At 45.1% G+C, this 19,994-nt stretch overlaps 2 protein-coding genes across 3 annotated transcripts in view; one reads left to right on the top strand and one right to left on the bottom strand.

Moving 5' to 3' along the window:
• Positions 1–201, top strand: part of PRKAR1A (protein kinase cAMP-dependent type I regulatory subunit alpha) — a 61,217-nt gene extending 61,016 nt beyond the window's left edge. For both annotated transcript variants that reach the window (XR_004540783.1, XR_004540782.1), the window contains one exon: positions 154–201. The gene's annotated coding sequence lies outside the window, so the exon portion shown is untranslated. The remainder of the gene's footprint in view (positions 1–153) is intronic.
• Positions 202–5,232: 5,031 nt separating this feature from the next.
• The window catches only part of FAM20A (FAM20A golgi associated secretory pathway pseudokinase), a 77,248-nt gene continuing 62,486 nt past the window's right edge, over positions 5,233–19,994 (bottom strand). The window contains exons 8-11 of the mRNA XM_033962421.1: positions 18,067–18,176; positions 16,857–16,938; positions 13,409–13,468; positions 5,233–6,955 (exon numbers count right to left, since the gene is read on the bottom strand). Coding sequence (XP_033818312.1) covers positions 6,721–6,955; positions 13,409–13,468; positions 16,857–16,938; positions 18,067–18,176 — 487 coding nt within the window. The 3' untranslated portion in view covers positions 5,233–6,720. The remainder of the gene's footprint in view (positions 6,956–13,408; positions 13,469–16,856; positions 16,939–18,066; positions 18,177–19,994) is intronic.

The raw sequence follows: 19,994 nt of genomic DNA, 5'->3' as shown, positions 1-19,994 counted from the left end.
CGTACATTTTGCTAGACCACCTTGACAAATGTAGCCCCATAGAAAATTATAGTCGAGCAGAGGACCAGTTTTTTATTCTTAACTGACTAGATATATATAAAGTCTGATATCCTGTATGTGCTAATAAATATATATATATTCCTTTTGTTATAGATTGTCCTAAAGGCAGGTCGAGCAATAAAAATGATGTAACTTCTTAAACTGTTGTCTCTTTAATTTTATCCTCTATCCAAAGATGATCCAAAATCTTTCAAGAGACTTTTTCTGACAGTCTTGCAGTATCTGGGTACAAGTAGGTTAGGTATTGACCTCTAGACTGCAAAATCTGATGTAGGCATGACTGAATTTTAGCATCCTTGAGATTAGTAATGTACAAAATATTGCTGGAGCGTCCCACATTAACATTTGCGGTGGAGGAGCCCATGCTGAAATCTTCGCAGTAGAGCCCACACTGTACTGCAAAATTACTAAAAAAAAATAAAAAGGACCGTGACAAGCTATAATCAATGATTTATTCAAGTTACCTCCACGTTAAAATCTCAACAGGTATCAACAACTCTTTGCTGTGACATTTCATCAGTGACACACCCACCCCACCCAGTCTGTTGTTCTAACAAACCTCCATCCCATGTGGCAGAGGAGGGTGCTGGAGGCAGGAACAAGTGGGCTCCTAACAAAAAAAATGCTTTTTTAGTCTTCGGAGGTTGAGAAGGGTTCATCATTTTTTCCATCAACACTTTGCTGCTTTGGTTCAGGCTATTATACTGGTTCATTTAGATTATGTAAATTATCTTTATATCAGTTTAAGTGTAATATGACGAGGCTGCAACTTATTCAAAACACAGCGGCCAAATTAATATTTGGTAAGAGTAAATACGATCATGTTACTCCTTTGTTGAAAGCCTTGCATTGGCTTCCAGTCTATTGGAGAATCCAATTCAAATGTGCCAGTGTTATATTCAAAATTGTATATGTGATTTTTATTTTCCCCCCATTGATTACTTTTTCATTCAACTCCCAACTTCATTCAATTCCCAACAACCTTTACCCTCTAGGGCAAGGGTAGGCAATTCCAATCCTCAAGAGCCACAGGCAGGTCAGGTTTTCAGGATCTCCACAATAAATATGCATGAGATAGATTTGCATCTCAAGGAGGCAGTGTGTGCAAATCCATCTCATACATATTCATTGTGGATATCCTGAAAACCTGACCTGCCTGTGGCTCTCGAGGACCGGAATTGCCTACCTCTGTTCTAGGGGAATTCACAGATTTAATTAGCTTTCCCTTCTATTGGGGGAATCAAAGCTTTAGGTAGGATCTATCATTCTGTGGCATTTTCCCTTGTAAAAATTTGGAATTATCTTTATATAGAAATTAGACTCGTTCCTTCTCTGAAATCTTTCAGAAAACTTTAAAGACTTATCTATTTCAGAAATCTTTAAATGATAAGTAAGGGATTGCAATGGATGACTTCCTTGTCCAATTATTTGCTTTCCTTGTCCTTTCAATAACTTTGTGTGAACCGGATCGAGCCCCATAGTCAGGATGACTCGGCATATAAGACTAAGGTTTGGATTGGATTGGCCTAAGGTTTGGGGCCTGGGCAAGGGATCACAAAGTGGTGAAGAGGAGATCCCACTAGACATCAAGGGATTTTTTTTAAGTGGGTGGAGGGAGGGCGCCACTAGACTACACTGCCAGGGCAAGTTTGCTTTTGATAATAAGGTTGTGTCAGGAACTACCTGGAAGCAATCCAGTGCAGAGTGGTTGGATTAGAGCAGTGGTCTCAAACTCCAACCCTTTACAGGGCCACATTTTGGATTTGTAGGTACTTGGAGGGCCTCAGAAAAAATAGTTATTGTCTTATGAAAGAAATGACAATTTTGCATGAAGTAAAACTCTTTATAATTTATAAATCTTTCCTTTTGGTCAAGTCTTAATAATAATATTGTCATTTATAACTAAAGAGACGTATGATCAAGAAACTCTTTTATTTTACTTTTGTGATTATGATAAACATACCGAGGGCCTCAAAATAGGACCTGGTGGGCTGCATGTGGCCCCCGGGCCATGAGTTTGAGACCACTGGATTAGAGTGAGAAAGAGGGTGCTACTACTCTTCCAAACCGACCCTTCTACGCTGCCCCGGATCTGGCACATGCCCATGACAGTCTTTTTGTTTTGTTATGCATGGCTGTGGAATACGTATTGACCCACCTTAACATGCCTTTTTAATGCATGTCAATGTGGTCTGCAGTAATGGTTTCCACATGAGCTAACACCTGCGCTGAAGGCATTTATGCCTTGCTTAGCTAGTAAAACCCACAGTAATGCTTTTTGCATGGACCTCTAAGTGGGTTCATATAGTTGCAGCTGGTTGGTGGAATAGTGGCCTCCTTTTACTAAACAGCTTTTGTACTAAATTGTTGTAGCAATTAGTACTGGGATAAATAGTTGTTGAAAAACAGAGGAGCGTTTTCGATAGAACGTTTAGCTAAATCCAACATGGTAACAGTGAGAAAATTCCTGTTTTTGAAAGGCAACCGCTGTATGTTCAGAAATAGTTTTGTATTTGAAAATCCTCTATCTGGACATCCAGACCACCAGGACATCTTTCTTTATACTGCATTTTCAACCAAAATTTTGTCCCAAGTCCCAAATGCCCAGAACAAGATCATTTGGATGTGGGAAGGGCCAGCCTTGTAAATGGACTGGCCACCCATACATGGCAATAGAGCAGTGGGGCACCTTAGAGAGCACCGCTGTGAGCTTCATATAAAGGGTGCCAGATAAACATCCCACCAGAACCTATTTATAGGTGAGCCCCGCCAAAACCCACTATTACCCACCTGTCTACCACCCCAATAGCCCTTATGGCTGCAGGTGGCACCTAGATGGCAGTACAGTAGGATTTTGGTGAGCTCACACTTTCCACCATAAATGTAGTGGTTAGAGTGGCTTATGGGCCTGGGTCCTCCTCTCTATGGTTCACTAGGTTACCCACCAGGCTACTTAAGACCTTTCATGTAGGTCTACTAGGCTTTCCTATACCAGTGCTGCTTTTCTGGAGGGTGACGGGACAAAAGCGCACGAGACAAACGCGCGCCGACATTTGAGAGCGGACAATTGAGTGCAAGACTTCAGCTCGCCGCTCTAAAAGCTTATTTTAAAGGGCTCTGACAGGGGGTGGCTGTGGGGGGAACCCCCCACTTTACTTAAACTGTTCATGCTGCCGTGTTGGGGGGTGTAACCCCCCACATTATACAGAAAACTTAACTTTTTACCTATTTTTCGGGGAAAAGTTAAGTTTTCTGTACAATGGGGGGTTACAACCCCCTAAAACCACCCCCAATGACAGCACCAACACTATTAAGTAAAGTGTTGGGTTCCCCCCACACCCCCTGTCGGAGCCCTTTTAGCTTTTAGAGTGGCGCGCTGAAGTCTTGCACTCAAATGTCGGCACGCGTATGTCTCGCGCGCTTATGACTGTGAACCATTCTGGAGACAGGTATATACTTTTGTATTCTGATCTTTGTGGGGTGGGAGGGGGGGTCATTGAGCACTGGGGAAGTCTTTACTTTAATCTCTGCAATGTTTATCTGGTCACAGACAGGGAAAAATGCTTGAGTAACTGAATAAATTCATGTAAATCATTCTGAGCTCCCCTGCGAGAACGATATAGAAAATTGAATAAATAACTTTGCAGCACCTTAAAACAGGTCTAACTCAAAACGTGTACGTTCAGTCCAGGACATCTGCCAAAACATTTGATTATCCTGCCCGGAGTCTGCCCAAAGCCACCCATAACACTGCTGAACGTCCAGAAAGTTGTTTTTGAAAATTGGCACTTGTGCATCCTGTCGATTAGTGTCCAAGTGCCAACTTAGGCAGGTTTATGGACGTCTGGATGTTTGTTTGATTATGATTTTTAACAGACTCAGAAGTGCCCAGTTCGATGGTTTTATATGTGTCTTGATTTGTCTAGAAGCACACATTGGTTCACTTAAACTAATCAAAGCCAACTATAATCCTGAATTTACCTTTAAAATTCGGTGTCAGGTCAAAAGCGCGCCGGGACAAAGGCGCGCCCAGACAATTGAGCGCAGCGCGCGCCGCTGTGCTGCTCTAAATTACTGTTTTTAGTGCTCCGACGGGGGGGCGTGGGGGGGAACCCCCCACTTTACTTAATAGACATCGCGCCGCGTTGTGGGGGGTTGTAACCCCCCACATTTTACTGAAAACTTCACTTTTTCCCTGTTTTTATGGAAAAAGTTCAGTTTACAGTAAAATGTGGAGGGTTACAACCCCCCATAATGCCGGCGCGATGTCTATTAAGTAAACTGGGGGGGGGGGGTTCCCCAACAAAAACCCCCGTCGGAGCCCCTAAAAACTGTAATTTAGAGCGGCGCGGCGGCACGCGCTGCGCTCAATTGTCGGCGCGCGCTTTTGTCTTTTGCGCCGTTGTCTATGAACCTTAAAATTCATTACAACCTGATCAATGAAAAGTTGGAAAAGACTACAAAATTTGGGCATATTATGGTTTTGACTATCTTCTTTCTGATGTTACATTATATTGAACACTTGGAAATACATCTCTAGCGCTGTTAATAACTAGCTTCTAACTTTAATTCTACTTAATTTGTAACATCTTTTAACCATTTACTTTATTTCATTTATTTCATTTTTATTTATTGTTTTCTCAGGTACTTTAGCTAGATTGAGAGCCTTCGGGACAGCTAGGGAAATCCAAAGTACCATTTTTATTTATTTTATTTTAATGTATCTTTAATCTATCTTCATTGTAAACCACTTTGAACCTCACGGTATAGCGGTATATAAGAAATCAAATCAAATAATGTGCAGTTAAATGTTTCTCTGATATTTCTGTAAAATATTAAGCAAAGCAATTATAGTGTGTCACTCTGTTTGACTGTATTTGTAATCTGAAAAAAGAATGTGTATAATTATCATTTATCAATGAATGAAAAATGGAATGCTATCCTACTGAACTATCACTTGAACCTTCTAGAGCTGCCACCCCTCATACTGACCACATATGTTGAAAGAAACAGATGACCAAGTATTGTATATAAGGTAGGAGAGGACATGCCATGAAACCTCTAGAGCAGGAGTAGGGAATTCTGGTCCTCGAGAGCCGTATTCCAGTCGGGTTTTCAGGATTTCCCCAATGAATATACATTGAAAGCAGTGCATGCAAATAGATCTCATGCATAGTCATTGGGGAAATCCTGAAAACCCGACTGAAATACGGCTCTCGAGGACCAGAGTTCCCTACCCTGGCTCTAGAGGCAAAAATCCTGTCACTACTTGCAGAAGCTTTCTCTCATTTGAGAGAGCTACTGCAACAAATGCATACATCTGACGAAGCTCATGCTTCAAATGGGTTAGTCCAGGGGTCGAGAGCCGGAGCCAGGTCAGGTTTTCAGGATATCCACAATAAATATGCATGAGATAGATTTGCATCTCAAGGAGGCAGTGCATGCAAATCCATCTCGTACATATTCATGGTGGAGATCCTGAAAACCTGACCTAGCTCTGGCTCTTGAGGACTGGAATTGCCTACCGCTGGGTTTGTCCATCAGATGTCGCCAAATTTTGTCATTTTTAGCACTCACAACAGTAATTATCATTTAAGGTTATAGCTAGCCACAAAACATATTGGAAATCTTACTTTTCGTTGTGATCAGATATTTGTTCCATGACATTGCCCATTGTGCTTCAATTTTAAGACAGCAAGTACCTAGTTTCACCACTTGGTGGAACCAAAAACATTTAACACAATAGCACATGTGGCATGTCTCCCTGTTCCTGTCCTGGGACTCTCAGCAATAGTGGATTTGCATTAAGGGCTCCTTTTACTAAGGTGCGCTAGCATTTTTAGTGCACGTACAAAATTACTGCGTGCTAAACAGCACAGTACGCTTCTAGAATAACACCAGCTCAATGCTGGCGTTAAGGTCTAGCGTGCATGGCGGCCCTAATGCACCTTTGTAAAAGGAGCCCTAAGTTTCTGTGTCTTATATGCAGGGATTGTGGAGATTAAGAAAACTCAGCTGCCTATGGGATCTCCAGGGCAGGTTTGGGAAGCCTGGCTTATGGGCTGAAGTATATTGACCACTATGTCTAGTAGCGCTACAGAAATGATCAGTAGTACTAACCATACATAAGCATTAGAGAGCGACATGGGAAAGGCTACTGCGGTAATTACCACAGTAGCAGGAAGGGATTAAAAAATTTCCCTGGGAATACCGCGGTGACGTTTCAATACCTCATGACAATAGTGAATAGTAGATGAAGGCAGAGAAAAAACGCTACCACAGTTTTGCAAAAGGTGTGTGTGTGGGGGGGGGGGGGGGGGCGATTATATGTCCTATCTATAATATTTGGAATTAGGGATCATATAATGAAATTCATCTTGCTGGATTTCTTTATTATTGAGAATAAGATTAAAATCTTTCTATTGACTGGATAAAACTACTTCCTGCCCTTTAGGCTTCTGTCATAAGCTCATTGAGGTTGGTCCAAATCATGAGACTCCTTAGAGGAGAAGCTGGCTTAATGCAGATGGAATAATACAGCAGGTGTAGCAAGCTCCACACGGTTTGGCAGGTTGTTCTATGTTGGGTTTTTTTTGTTACCAGCTCAGCTGTTCTACAAAGTGGACCCTAGCCTGGTCCAAAGTCTCTGTTAGCCCTGGGTCACAGAGGCTGCTTGAAACTGTCTTGAATCACAACTTGCTTTTCTCCGTTTATCTCTATGCAGTTTTTCACTGTGTCCAGTACTTTTTGTAGTCGTCTATCCAGAGCCAAAAGATGAGGCTCATTCAGAACGGGTGCCAGCAGATCCTGAAGGAGCGACTCTCTCATGACATCACTGAGCCGATACTCTGCTAAAGCCAAGAGCTGCAATCGCTGTAATGTTGACATCTTTATTCTGGGGGGGAAAAAATGTGTTTGATTAAAAATGAATGCTTTTCTGTAATGGTGAAATGATAAAACATAAGTATAATCAATGAGGTGAGCTTGAAGATGGCAAGTTGAAACCTTGAAATAGGAATAATGTGAAGGGGCTTTCTCCACATGATGTCCAAATCTGATTATGGACATTTTGCAAAAAAAATGTCAAAAAAAAAATCTAGTTCCAAATAGCCATTTTGGAACTAGAAAATCATTCTATCTTTTGTTTTGAAAATCATTCTATTTTAGATATTTTTGTGCTCGGTGCATCTTTCTTTAAGGTATCCACAGTGGAAGAATCTTTAAGGGTCATTTTCAAACAAAAGACATCCAGGGCAAAAACACACAAAAAGAAGCCGTTGGATTGTCTGAGAGCCAGAAGTCTTACTAGATGCCACACAGACATGCCAGCAGCGCAGTAGGGGCAGCCTTATCCCTGTGCCATTCTCAACGAAGTTCACATAAATGGTACACATTACATCATAACCCTCTTAAATTGGTGTATGGTGAACCCTCCAGGAATAGCAATAAAATGTACTGTACATCACTACAATAGCCCTTCTGCCTTCAGTAGGTATTTTTTGGTTTTGGGATGCTCACCCTTTCCACCACAAGTGTACCAGCCCCCTTCTCTATAGTCCACTGCACCAACCACGAGGCTACTCCAGGGACTTCCTTCCTACTCTAAGAGGAATGTCCATTATCCTTGGACAAGTGGGCAGCATATTTTCGCATGGGTGACGACATCCATGGAGTACAATATGGACAGTGCTAAACATGTACTGTCACTTTAAACTTTCTAAGAAGCTTTGAGACTGCCCGCACTGCACATGTGTGGGTGCTGTCCCGCATGATGTCGATTTGTGGTTCCTCAGTTCTTCATTTTCCACAGAGCGAAGATGTTGTTTGGACTCTGTCCAAATCAAGTTGCCTTCCCTTGCCTTTTGGCTTGGATTTCTTTTATTTCATTTTCCTTTTAGTTTCTTTGTTTTTTATTCTGTTAAAAAAAAAAAACCCCAAAGTTAATTTAGTTATTTTTTTCTTTCTTCAGTAGGGCCTTTGGGCCCTTTGCTCCCTGGTTTTCCTTCTCGTGGTGCAACCATTGTGTTTTTCGACCTTGCTGCTGAGATTTTTCATCACATGTTGAGGCCTAGCGGGTTCAAAAAGTGCACTCGTTGCCGAGAGCCCATCTCCATCACTGACCCACACAGCTCGTGCATTCAGTGTCTGGGGCTGGAGAATCAAGTAGATACTTGCATCCACTGCTCTACTTACAAAGACGCTCTCTTAAGGCTCGACACATCCAGCAAGAGAAGCTGTTTGGACCGGCCATGGCCTCCAGAGACAAATCAATGCCGGCCAGCCATCCTAAGCAAGGTAAGGGGGTTGCATGGCAGTGAGAGGGAGTGGGCATCTCTCCTGCTGCTGGGGGAGTGTTGGGAAGTTTATTGCTTGGCGGTGGGAGGGACTGGGTATCTCTCCCGCTAACAGAGGGTGTTGGGGGATGCGTTGCTTGGCAGCAGGAGAGAGTGGGCATCTCCTGCTGCTGGGTGTCATGGGGTGGTGTTTGGTGGCAGGAGGAAGTGGGCATATCACTCCCTGCCAGGGGGTGTCAGGTGGGGGGTTGCTTGATTTCGGCAGCTTGATTTGATTTTTTTTTTTTGGGGGGGGGGTTGCATTTTGTGCATGTTGCCATCGTTATCACCAGCAATGGGCACATGCAAATTTAGTGAACCTTCACTACTCTTCGCCATTCTCATTTGCATGAGCGTTTTTTGTTTTTTTTTTAAGAATGACTTGCTTTTTTAAAATCGCTACAATACGGCTGCCACAGTGGCCCATCGATTTTTAACACAAAATTTTGAGAATCTAGCCCTTAGAATTTGATTTCTGCCACTCAATGGCCACGGATGAGGTCTTTGAGGATGAGATATACAGCGTCAGCATCTATGAGACAAACTTGTTTTTTTCTGTTACATAGAGTTTTTTTTGGACCCCCCTCCAGTTCGTTTGCAAGAAGTTAGACAATTCAAAGGCTACTAGATGCTGGCACTGTCATCTTGAAATAGGGGCAGTGGCTCATTTGTTGTTTTATTGTTCTTTGATACTCATCTTTTGGAAATCAATATGGGGACAAATTAATTTGATTTTGGAGTCTTCGATTCCGTTATCTGATGAGGTGGTTATCTGTGGTACATTGTTGTCACCTAAACCTCCATTAGATAGTTATAAAAGTAGACTATTTGCCATAAAAACTGGGATAGCCATGCAAATGGTTACTAAGAACTGGAAAAATTGGGATAGACTTAATTTTTCCTTTTGGTGGAATTATGCTATAAATATGAAAAAAATGAATGCAGAAATTTTGTGTAATAATAAGATATTTAAATTAACGTGGAGTCCATTGACAAATTTTGTTAACACTGATTAGCTGGATTATCCTATTCGATTTGCACATCCAGGGAGGGGGGTATTATATTTTATTGTATTAATTGACCAAATAAAATAGTTTGGGTTTTGAATAGGGTGGGGGGGAATGTTTTGTAGTATTTCTTTGAATGATTGTAAGTGCTGTCTTGAAGTCAGTTGTAAGTATAATTCAATGCACTGTTTTTGTATGGAAGATTAATAAAGATTTATTTAAAAAAAGAATTTGATCTGGAAATTCAGTTAATGCTAAAGTGTTTTGTACTGAAACAAGGAAATTATTCCCCCCCTTTACAAAATCTTGCTGGCGTACTGAATGCTCTGCGCTGTTCCGATGGTTATAAAGTTCCTATGAGCGCTGCAGCAGCGCAGAGCATTCAGTACGCTGGCTGGTGCTAAAAACCTCTTGCACAAATTTGTAAAATGGGGGGAGATGGGGAAATATCTATTGAGGAGGAAGTTCTGCAGGCCAGTTTTGTTTAACAAAAATCCCTGAATGCAAAAGAAGAGATGATCAACCCAAGGGGAGCATAACTCCTTGCACCCAAATCTGAGTATGGATCCCAGTGGCGTACCAAGGGGGGCGGTCCGCCACTGGTGCACGCTCTAAGGGGGTGCACAGCTGGCCGGATCCGGAACCTCCCGCGCTGCTGCAAATGGCACCTCAACGCGGCTGCCATACTTAGAGCAGAATCGGCAGCCGTGCTGAAATGAACAAAGGTCCCGCGATGACTGCGACGTCTACTGCCTCTGTTCCAGAAAAGGTAAGTGACGTTGGGGGGGGGGGGGGAGTGGACCAGCAGTCGCAGTCATTGCGGGATCTTGCCACAACTAACTGCGTCTGCCGGCCCAGCCCCTTCCGACATCACCTCTTCCATCCAGAGCAGAAGCAGTCATCGCGGGACCTTTGGGATGGAGAAAGAAAGGAGCATAATAGGGTGGTGAAAGGAGGTCAGGGTGCCATGGAAGGGTGTGGAGGGTGAGAAAGGGTGGTATGGAATCATGGTGAAGGGTGACAAAGGGGGCCAGGGTGGTATGGAATCATGGTGAAGGGTGACGAAAGGGTGTGGAGGGTGACAAAGGGAGGCCATGGTATGGAATCATGGTGAAGGGTATCAAAGGGGGTCAGGGTGGTATGGAAGGGTGTGGAGGGTGACAAAGGGAGGTCAGGATGGTATGGAATCATGGAGAAGGGTGAGAAAGGGGGTCAGGGTGGTATGGAATCATGTTGAAGGGTGAGAAAGGGGGGTTAAGGTTGTATGGAACCGTGGTGGAAGGAGAGAAAGGGGCAGATGCTGATGGAAGTGGGGGGAAGGGAGAGGAGAGAGGGAAGGGAAGAAGAGAAGAGAGATGCCAGACCATTGGAGGAGGGAAGGGAGGAAGATGGATGCCAGACTAATGGGGGTGAAGGAAGAAATGGAAGAGGGATGCATAAAGTTTCTAGAATGGGAATAGAAAGAGAACATGTCATATAGAAGGGGCAGAGAGAGAGTAGACAGTGGATGAAAGGAAGATAGTGACAAAAAGATGAGAAAGCAGAAACCAGAGAAGACAAGGTAGAAAAAATTTCTATTTATTTATTTATTTTTTGCTTTAGGTGAGATGCATCGCTGTTTCTGTGATGTTGCATTGTATGCAGAGTCCAGTTTCTTGGTGCTTCAGTTTAACCTTTGTCTACGTATTTTTATTCTATCTCTCCATTTACAAAACTGTAGAGCATTTTTTAGCTTTGACATCTGAGCTGTTACCACCGTGGCTAAAAACCACACTAGTTTTGTAAAAGGGGGAGGGGTTAGTTTGTGATGACATATTCCATACTAGGCGAAGGTGTTTTCTGTGTTCTGTGCGTTCGAAAAGACATGGTTTTCTGTTAGGATTGACTGTGTAGGATTGATCTGTACTAGTCTGGCTTGTTTAGTTTTACAATGGTTTTATTGATGTACTGCTCACTGCAATATGTAAGATGCTGCCTTTCCTAGGTACTCATGTGTGACGTGTAGATTGTTACTAAAAATCATGTTTTTCATACAGATGGGGGGGGTGTCAAAAAATGATGTGCCCCGGGTGTCACATATGCTAGGTACGCCACTGATGGCCTGGATTCTCTAAACTTCACTGTGTGTGGCCCACCATAAAAGTGGCTGCCAATCATGTGTCAATCATGCAATGGGGCCGTTTATATAAAAAAGTACCTCCGGCAAAAATAGGCATCGGAAATGTGGGCCAGGGTTTTCAAGGTCTATGTTTCCGGCGCCTACCTTTTGATGTGAATCGTGCCTCTGTAGCCACTTTATGGTGCCTCTAACGCCACTTCTGGCCTTATCCACACCCTCAGTGGCATTGGGTGCCATAAAGAATCCTCGGAGGCACAAATCTGGTGCCGGTTTTATAGGGGCTGGCATCATTTACAGAATATGAGCCTATGTGCTGTTCTAGAAAAAAAGCCAATTTGGCTATAGAATACCGTTTGCTGATTCATTTTTATTGCTGAATTTTGACTGCCATTTATAGAATTTTCCCCGTAGTGTGAACTTAGGGTTATCAGATTTTACTTTAGTAAAATCTGGACCCCCTAGACCTGCCGAGTTCCACTCATCCCCACCCCGTTACGTCCCTGTCCCACCCCCAATCCAGCCCTAGACCTGCCCACCACTGCCTGCTTTCACTGGGCATCCACTCATGCAATAATGTCATGTGGGCGTGCACGTGGCATCCATGCATGCCCTCCTGCCCAACATGATTTCAAGGAAGCTTTTTTAAAACCCAGACAAAGTGCCAGGTTTTGAAAAGCCATCCGGACCCCTAGACATGTCTGGGGAAATCTGGACATCAGCTAACCCTAGGTGAACCTCTTGCTCCAAGAAGCTTGGCCAAACCATGATTCTGGAAGCAAGCTGAAGATATGAGTTACATCAAATAAATCGGTAATGAAGTAGTTTCAGTTTGACAAACTGTGGAGTGGAGGGGCTTCTGCCTTGCTACTCACCAGAGCTGAGATTGTGATGTCATAATGCCTCATTCCATCAATGTCTAAGAGCCAACCTCATCAGTGATGTCACAATGGCTTGACTTTCCTATAATTGGCTCACATAAGAACATAAGAATAGCCTTACTGGGACAGACAAAAGGTCCATCAAGCCCAGTATCCTGTTTCCAACAATGGCCAACCCAGGTCCCAAGTACCTGGCAGAAGCTCAAATAGTAGCAACATTCCAGAGCTGAGATTGTGATGTCATAATACCTCATTCCACCAATGCCTAAGAGCCAACCTCATCAGTGATGTCACAATGGGTTGACTTTCCTATAATTGGCTCACATAAGAACATAAGAATAGCCTTACTGGGACAGACCAAAGGTCCATCAAGCCCAGTATCCTGTTTCCAACAATGGCCAACCCAGGTCCCAAGTACCTGGCAGAAGCTCAAATAGTAGCAACATTCCAGAGCTGAGATTGTGATGTCATAATACCTCATTCCACCAACGCCTAAGAGCCAACCTCATCAGTGATGTCACAATGGGTTGACTTTTCTATAATTGGCTCGCATAAGAACATAAGTAAAGCCTTACTGGGTCAGACCAATAGTCCATCTAACCCAGTAATTAGGGCTACCAGATTTTCCAACATAGAAGCATAGACACATAGCCCCGCCCTGTTCTGCACCCCCCCATCCCTGCCCTTATGCCCCCACCCCCACAAATCCTTGTCTTGTTTTCTCTGACCTCCGGGCCGTGTCTGGAAGGCCTGTTAAGTGTGCGCGGATGCATGTGATATCATCCGCACATGCTCAGAAGCCCTCCAGACGTGATGGAGGTTGGGGCTTTCCAAAACCCGGACAAGCTACCGGGTTTTGGAAAGTCCATCCGGGCACCCAGACACTCCTGTACAAAGAGGAGATGTCCGGATTTCCCTAGACATCTGGTAACCCTACCGGTAATTATGTTTTCCCTTGCCCCCCTCCCCCTACATCTGGCATTGCCTAAAGGAAAACCATGTAAATCTTACATGCAGCACTGGTACAGAGGTGCAAGGATGGAGATTTCATCATACGAGTGCTTCCCAAACCTGGAAGACCAAAGGCAAGTTAGAATTCCAAATGAATTATTCAGAATGCATCAATTAAATTAATAACTAAATCCAAAAAGTTTGATCATGTAACACCACTCCTTAAAAAGGCTCACTGGCTTCCTGTTTTACACAGAATCACTCATAAATTATGCACAATTATTTTTAAAACTTTATATAATAAGTCCCCGGCATTTCTATTTAGACTACTTATCCCTTATTCTACAAAGAGAACCTTGAGATCAAGCGAACAAAATCTTTTGTCTATTCCTTCTCTAAAAATTATCAATACTAGGAGACAATATATCTTCTCTTGTACGGCACCGCAGACATGGAACGCCCTCCCTATGTTTTTACGGGAGGAGAAAGAGTTTCTAAAATTTAAAAACGAATTAAAGACTTTCCTTTTTAGAGACGCATTTGCAAGTTAATTTTTAATCTTATTACTTTGCTTATTTTAATTCCCCTTTAATGTCTTATTACCCTTTTGTACTTTCCTTTGATGTTTCCTCTTTACTTTACAAATTGTATTTCATCCCTCCTTATCTTGTGTTAACAATGTTAATTTTTAGTTTTTTAAGTTTATTTATTAATTGTATGGACTGTTTTGTTACCTAATCTATGTAATTTTTTTAAATGTTCACCGCTTAGAAACTTTGTCTAAGGCGGTTAATCAAGCCATCTAATAAACTTGAAACTTGAAACTTGAATCCATACTGAAAGTTAGTAGAGAAACCCTTTATTGTTTTAACCTCATCAACTCTAATATCTTCAATCAAAAGGTACAGTAGGCAGGACCCCCTAGCAAAACAGAATTGAGATTGTAACATCCTAATGCATAAATTGGGGGCCCTTTAACCAAAGTGTGGCAAAAGCTGGGCTTAATGTATTTTAATGTGGAACTGTCCCATGTGCTAAGCTCAGATTTAATGCAATATTAAAGGGGGAGTTTAAAATATATTTAGGAGAGATTAGGTGTTGCTTCATTACCTGCAAAGTACAATTGCACACGCTAGCTGGGTAATAGGGGAACACTCTTGATATGCCCCCTCCAAAAAAAAAAAAAAAAAAAAAAGTAATGTGTGGGTTATCGCATGCTAACAGGCAAAATACTGCAAAATGCTTCAATGAACCCCATGAACTTTGGCTAAAGAGTAGAGAAAAAAGTTTTGGTTTCTAAAAGTACAGTGGTACCTCGGTTTACGAGTGCACCGGTTTGCGAGTGTTTTGCAAGACAAACAAAACATTCGCAAAATCGGCGCCTCGGAAACCGAGTTTGCCTCAATCTGCGAGCGGCGCTCCCCACGATCCAGCATCCTCCCTCCCTCCCCCCCCCCCCGTGATCTCGGAGAGAGCATGAACTCGAAGGCCTTGAGCATGTGCAGATGCTCAAGGCCCAGCAAAGAAGAGGACGCTGATCTTCGGGCACCGGCACCGGCTTGTCCTGTGCGTTGGTGCCGGTGGCCAGATGGGGGTAAGCAGCATGTTTGGGTGGGTGCTGGGGGATTTCAGATCGGGCTGGGGGGGTGCGACGTGAGCGGGGGGATGCCGGATCGCGGGGGGGAGGGTGTCGGATCATGGGGGGCACTGCTCGCAAATCGAGGCAAGCTCGGTTTCCGAGGCGCCGATTTTGCAAATGTTTTGCTCGTCTTGCAAAACATTCGCAAACCGGTGCACTCATAAACCGAGGTACCACTGTATGTAAAAAAACACCCAGATGAAATCAAGCCAAACTGGATACGAGTGAGAAGCTCCAAACCTGTCCAGGTAAGAACATAAGAACTGGGTCAAGCTAATGGTCCATCTAGCCCAGTATCCCATCTTCACGGTGGCCAATCCAGGTCACAAGTACCTGGCAAAAACCCAAATAGTAGCAACAGTCCATAGTAACATAGTAGATGACAGCAGATAAAGACCCGAATGGTCCATCCAGTCTGCCCAACCTGATTCAATCTAAAAATTTGTGTGTGGGGGGGTTCTTCTTCTCCTTGGCTATTTCTAGGCAAGAATCCAAAGCTCTGCCTGGTACTGTTCTTAGGTTCCAACTACTGAAGTCTCCGTCAAAGCTCACTCCATTCCATCTACATCCTCCCAGCCATTGAGTCCCTCCCCAGCCCATCCTCCCCCAAACGGCCATACATAGACCGTGCCAGTCTGCCCAGTACTGGCCTTAGTTCTTCAATATTTAATATTATTTTCTGGTTCTAGATCCTCTATGTTCAACCCACGCTTTTTTGAACTCTGTCACCGTTTTCCTCTCTACCACCTCTCTCAGGAGTGCATTCCAGGCATCTATCACCCTCTCCATAAAGTAGAATTTCCTTACATTGCTCTTGAGTCTCCTACCCCTCAAACTCAAATTATCTCCTCTGGTTTTACCATTTTCCTTTCTCTGAAAAAGATTTTGTTCTATGTATTTGAACGTCTGAATCATATCTCCCCTGTCTCTCCTTTCCTCTAAGGTATACATATTCCAGAGCTGGTATTGTGATGTCATAATGCCTTGACTTTCCTATAATTGGCTCACATAAGAACATATGTAAAGCCTTACTGGGTCAGACCAATGGTCCATCTAACCCAGTAACCTGTCCTCATGGTGGCCAATCCAGGTCACTAGTATCTTTGTGGCTTTCTTTCCACCTTTTTATTTATAATTCTGGAAGAGGGAAGCATCAGTAAAATCAAACCTAAACCACCAGTCAGTGGTGTAGTAAGGTGGGTGCGGTCTTCCTCGGGGTGCTGGCACCCCTCCTGCTCTCCGCCCCCCCCTTCCCATTTCTTTCCCTGCCGTGTGCGTACCCTTCCCTCCAGCCCCCCCCCCCATTACATTTTTAACTTCACCATGAACTAGCTGCTCGCATCAGCTTTGGTGCTTTTTCTGACATCACTTCCGGGACCTGCGCCTAGGACGTGACATCAGAGAGAGCGCCAAAGCCAACGCGAGTAGCTAGTTCTTGGCTGCTCACGCCAAAGATAAAAAGGTATGGGGAAGGGGCGTGTGCATGCGGTAGGGGAGGTGGGCAATAGGGTGGCCACTGCCACCAGTCAATGTTCAAGAACAAGGAAGTCATGTTTGCTGCTCCTTATTTTAAAAAGTTATACATGTCTACCTCCGTATTCGCTGTGATAGAGGATTAACAGACCCGCGAATAACTTTTTCATATGTTATTTGTGGCTTTCTATTAAAAACCATCGTGAATATTGTGAAACCGTGACTAACATGGTGGGAGACCTGGTCTGTTCCTGAAGGAGAGGCCAAACACAGTGAAGAAAGTGCTGGGAATCGGCAATTTTTCTCTATGCAAGCTAATGTAATTTGAGGGGGAGGAGCCAACAAGCTAAAAAACGTGAATACGGAGGGAGAAGAGTACAATCACAATTTTCTTACCCTCTGGCGTTGTCAAGGTGAATAAGGAACCCATCCTCCTCAAACTTGGTGAACATCTCATAATGATGGCGATCCATATTCCCTGTGACAAGAGTGAGAAAGAAATGTGTCTGTCTTTGATAAATCATTTTCAAAACAATCTTGATGAAATTATGCCTACCTCGCGTGGCCTCATATAAAAATATAGAGCAGTGGTCTTCACTCATTTTTACGCCGGGGCCACTTGGATCCAATCAGCTGAAGGAGAGCCACCAAATATCTTGCCATGTGAGGCTACCACATGGCTGACCAGTGTGTGTCAATAACATCTACTCCACCAGCCCACCTTCAGTCTAATTATTGGACGGACATTTCCAAATGCATTCTCTTCACCTGCTTTGAAATGCCTCGTCCTTCAAGCATGTGGCTCTTCGTTCCGTCTCTTCAGTGGCGTAGTGGGGGGTGAGCGGCGCCCCTCTCCCCCCGCCCGCATCCTTTCCCCGGACCTTTTTCTCTTCGGCATGCGCAGCCGCAGGCTTGTTGCTCGTGTCGGCTTCGGCACTCTCTGATGTCACCTCCTAGGCGTGGATCCTGGCAGTGACGTCGGAGAGGGCGCCGAAGCCGACACGAGCAACAAGCCTGCGGCTGCGCACGCCGGTTAAAAATGTTTGGGGAAAGAATGGGAAGGGTGTGTGGAGAGCAGGAGGGATGCTAGTGCCCTGTGGACGACTATGCCTGCGGCGGATCCCCCCTCCCCCGTCTTACTACCTCAATGCATCTGTTTCCCCCTTTCTGTCATGAGGCAGAAAGTATCCGAGAAAAAGGCAGACTGCTGATGAGCCCTGCCCCAGAGGCCTCCTCGGGCCACCATTGGCCCCTGAGCCACTGATATAGAGCATTATTATAAGAGGAGGGGGAGTGAGCTTGATACAGTTTCCCCCATATTGCTTCTTTCCCCGCAATGGAAGACTGGGCATCCAGGTGTTTCCACTCATAGATTTTTGACTTACGCCAACGCATCTCCAAGTACTCATGGCATCCGATTACTAGATGGATAATAAAGCACATGCCCAGGATGCTAAATTTTGAAGGCGTTCAACATCTAGAATCCCCTTCCTTGCTTATCAGTTTTCAGGAGAGATCCCTTCTCTCCACTCCGGCGTAGGCACCCACGATCATAAGTCAATAGCCAGTTTGCACTTGAGAGGGGGAAAGCAAACTCTAATCGTACCTATTAAAAAGTCAAAAATTGCCATGTCTATGATATTCAGAAGCCTGTTGCTGCTGTTGTATGGGTAATGCTGCTTCAACATGTTGCAGTAGAAAGGATTCACTTCCCACCTGAAGGATAGAAAGAAACTGATCAGTCCTGAATCCATACCTGTTGGTTGAGGCTCCTGGACCCTCAGGAATTACATCAAAAGCACAAAACACATGTCTTTGAATTCATTTTAAAAACGATCTTCAAGTAACAATGATAGCACAGTAGACCAGGGTATCGCAAAGCGTGTGCCTCCTGAGATTTCTGGTGTGCTGCGACACACTGGCGAGCAGGTGAGTCGTCCACGCTGGCTGCCTGCCTACAGGACGTGCCTCTCGCGGCGAGAGGCGAGTCCTGTGGGAAATCAGCCGGTGTGGACCACTCTTCTGGCCGGCGTCTCTCCTCTTTCTCCCTGCACCTCCCGGATCCCTGTAACAGTGGGGTGGCGGCAAGACGGGCCTCCGCGCACGCGCGGATGTTGTCGTGATGACGTCGCGCATGCGCGGGACGCCATCGCATCGACTTCCGGGTGTCTTCCTGCCGGGGCACTGCATTTAGTGTGCCGCCGGCCGGAAAAGTTTGCGGGACACTGCAGTAGACTCTCAATTAACCAACACCCATGGGGATTGATAGATGCCGGATAAATGTAGTTTGTGGTTGCTTGAGAGTCACTATTAAAAATAGGCCTAATTAATACTATACCCCATACTATGCCATACCATAAACTGTTCCAGACTAGAGGTCTGTACTGGAACGGGGATCGCGGGATTCCCCCTAACCCACAGGACTCCCACGGGGACACCCCTCTGGCCCACGGGATTCCCACAGGGACACCCCTCTGGCCCACGGGATTCCCACGGGGACACCCCTCTAGCCAACGGCACTCCCGCGGGGAAGGAAGGCTTTGGAAGCAAGGTTCATCCATATAATATAATGGACATGTCAGCCTTAGTAAAAGAGGGGGTTTATAAGTGAGTTACCTGAACAGAAAACCAAAAAAGGGTTCCACCAAAGAGATTTCACAAGGAAAACAGCAGCGCAAACACAAAAGAAACTGTGGAATTGATGATCCTGTCAGAAGTAATTGCTGCTTTTTATGGGGACGGGCGGGGATGGAGGTAATTCCTTGCGGGGATGGGTGGGGACGGAGAGGATCCTGGCAGGGACGGGTGGGGACGGAGAGGATCCTGGCGGGGATGGGTGGGGACGGAGAGGATCCTGGCGGGGATGGGTGGGGACGGAGAGGATCCTGGCGGGGACGGGTGGGGACGGAGAGGATCCTGGCAGGGACGGGTGGGGACGGAGAGGATCCTGGCGGGGATGGGTGGGGACGGAGAGGATCCTGGCGGGGACGGGTGGGGACGGAGAGGATCCTGGCGAGGATGGGTGGGGATGGAGAGGATCCTGGCGGGGATGGGTGGGGATGGAGAGGATCCTGGCGGGGATGGGTGGGGATGGAGAGGATCCTGGCGGGGATGGGTGGGGATGGAGAGGATCCTGATGGGGATGGGTGGGGAAGGAGAGGATCCTGGCAGGGACGGGTGGGGACGGAGAGGATCCTGGCGGGGATGGGTGGGGATGGAGAGGATCCTGGCGAGGATGGGTGGGGACGGAGAGGATCCTGGCGGGGATGGGTGGGGACGGAGAGGATCCTGGCGGGGACGGGTGGGGATGGAGAGGATCCTGGCGGGGACGGGTGGGGATGGGTGGGATTTCTGTCCCCGCGCAACTCTCTAATCCAGACAAACTACCGGACATGTGGTAGGCAAAGCGTACTCAGGTGTGGCATGCCAAGTTTATGCTTACATTTCCTCCAGAAAGTGATTTTTATTTAAAAAATATTATAGTATTTCTTTGATTTTTTTTTTTTTTTTTTGCTGGTTGCTTGAGAGTTCTGG

This window comes from Geotrypetes seraphini, chromosome 10 (genome assembly GCF_902459505.1).
Source record: "Geotrypetes seraphini chromosome 10, aGeoSer1.1, whole genome shotgun sequence".
NCBI classification, from domain to species: Eukaryota; Metazoa; Chordata; class Amphibia; order Gymnophiona; family Dermophiidae; genus Geotrypetes; species Geotrypetes seraphini.
This window is presented reverse-complemented; position numbering and strand designations above follow the sequence as displayed.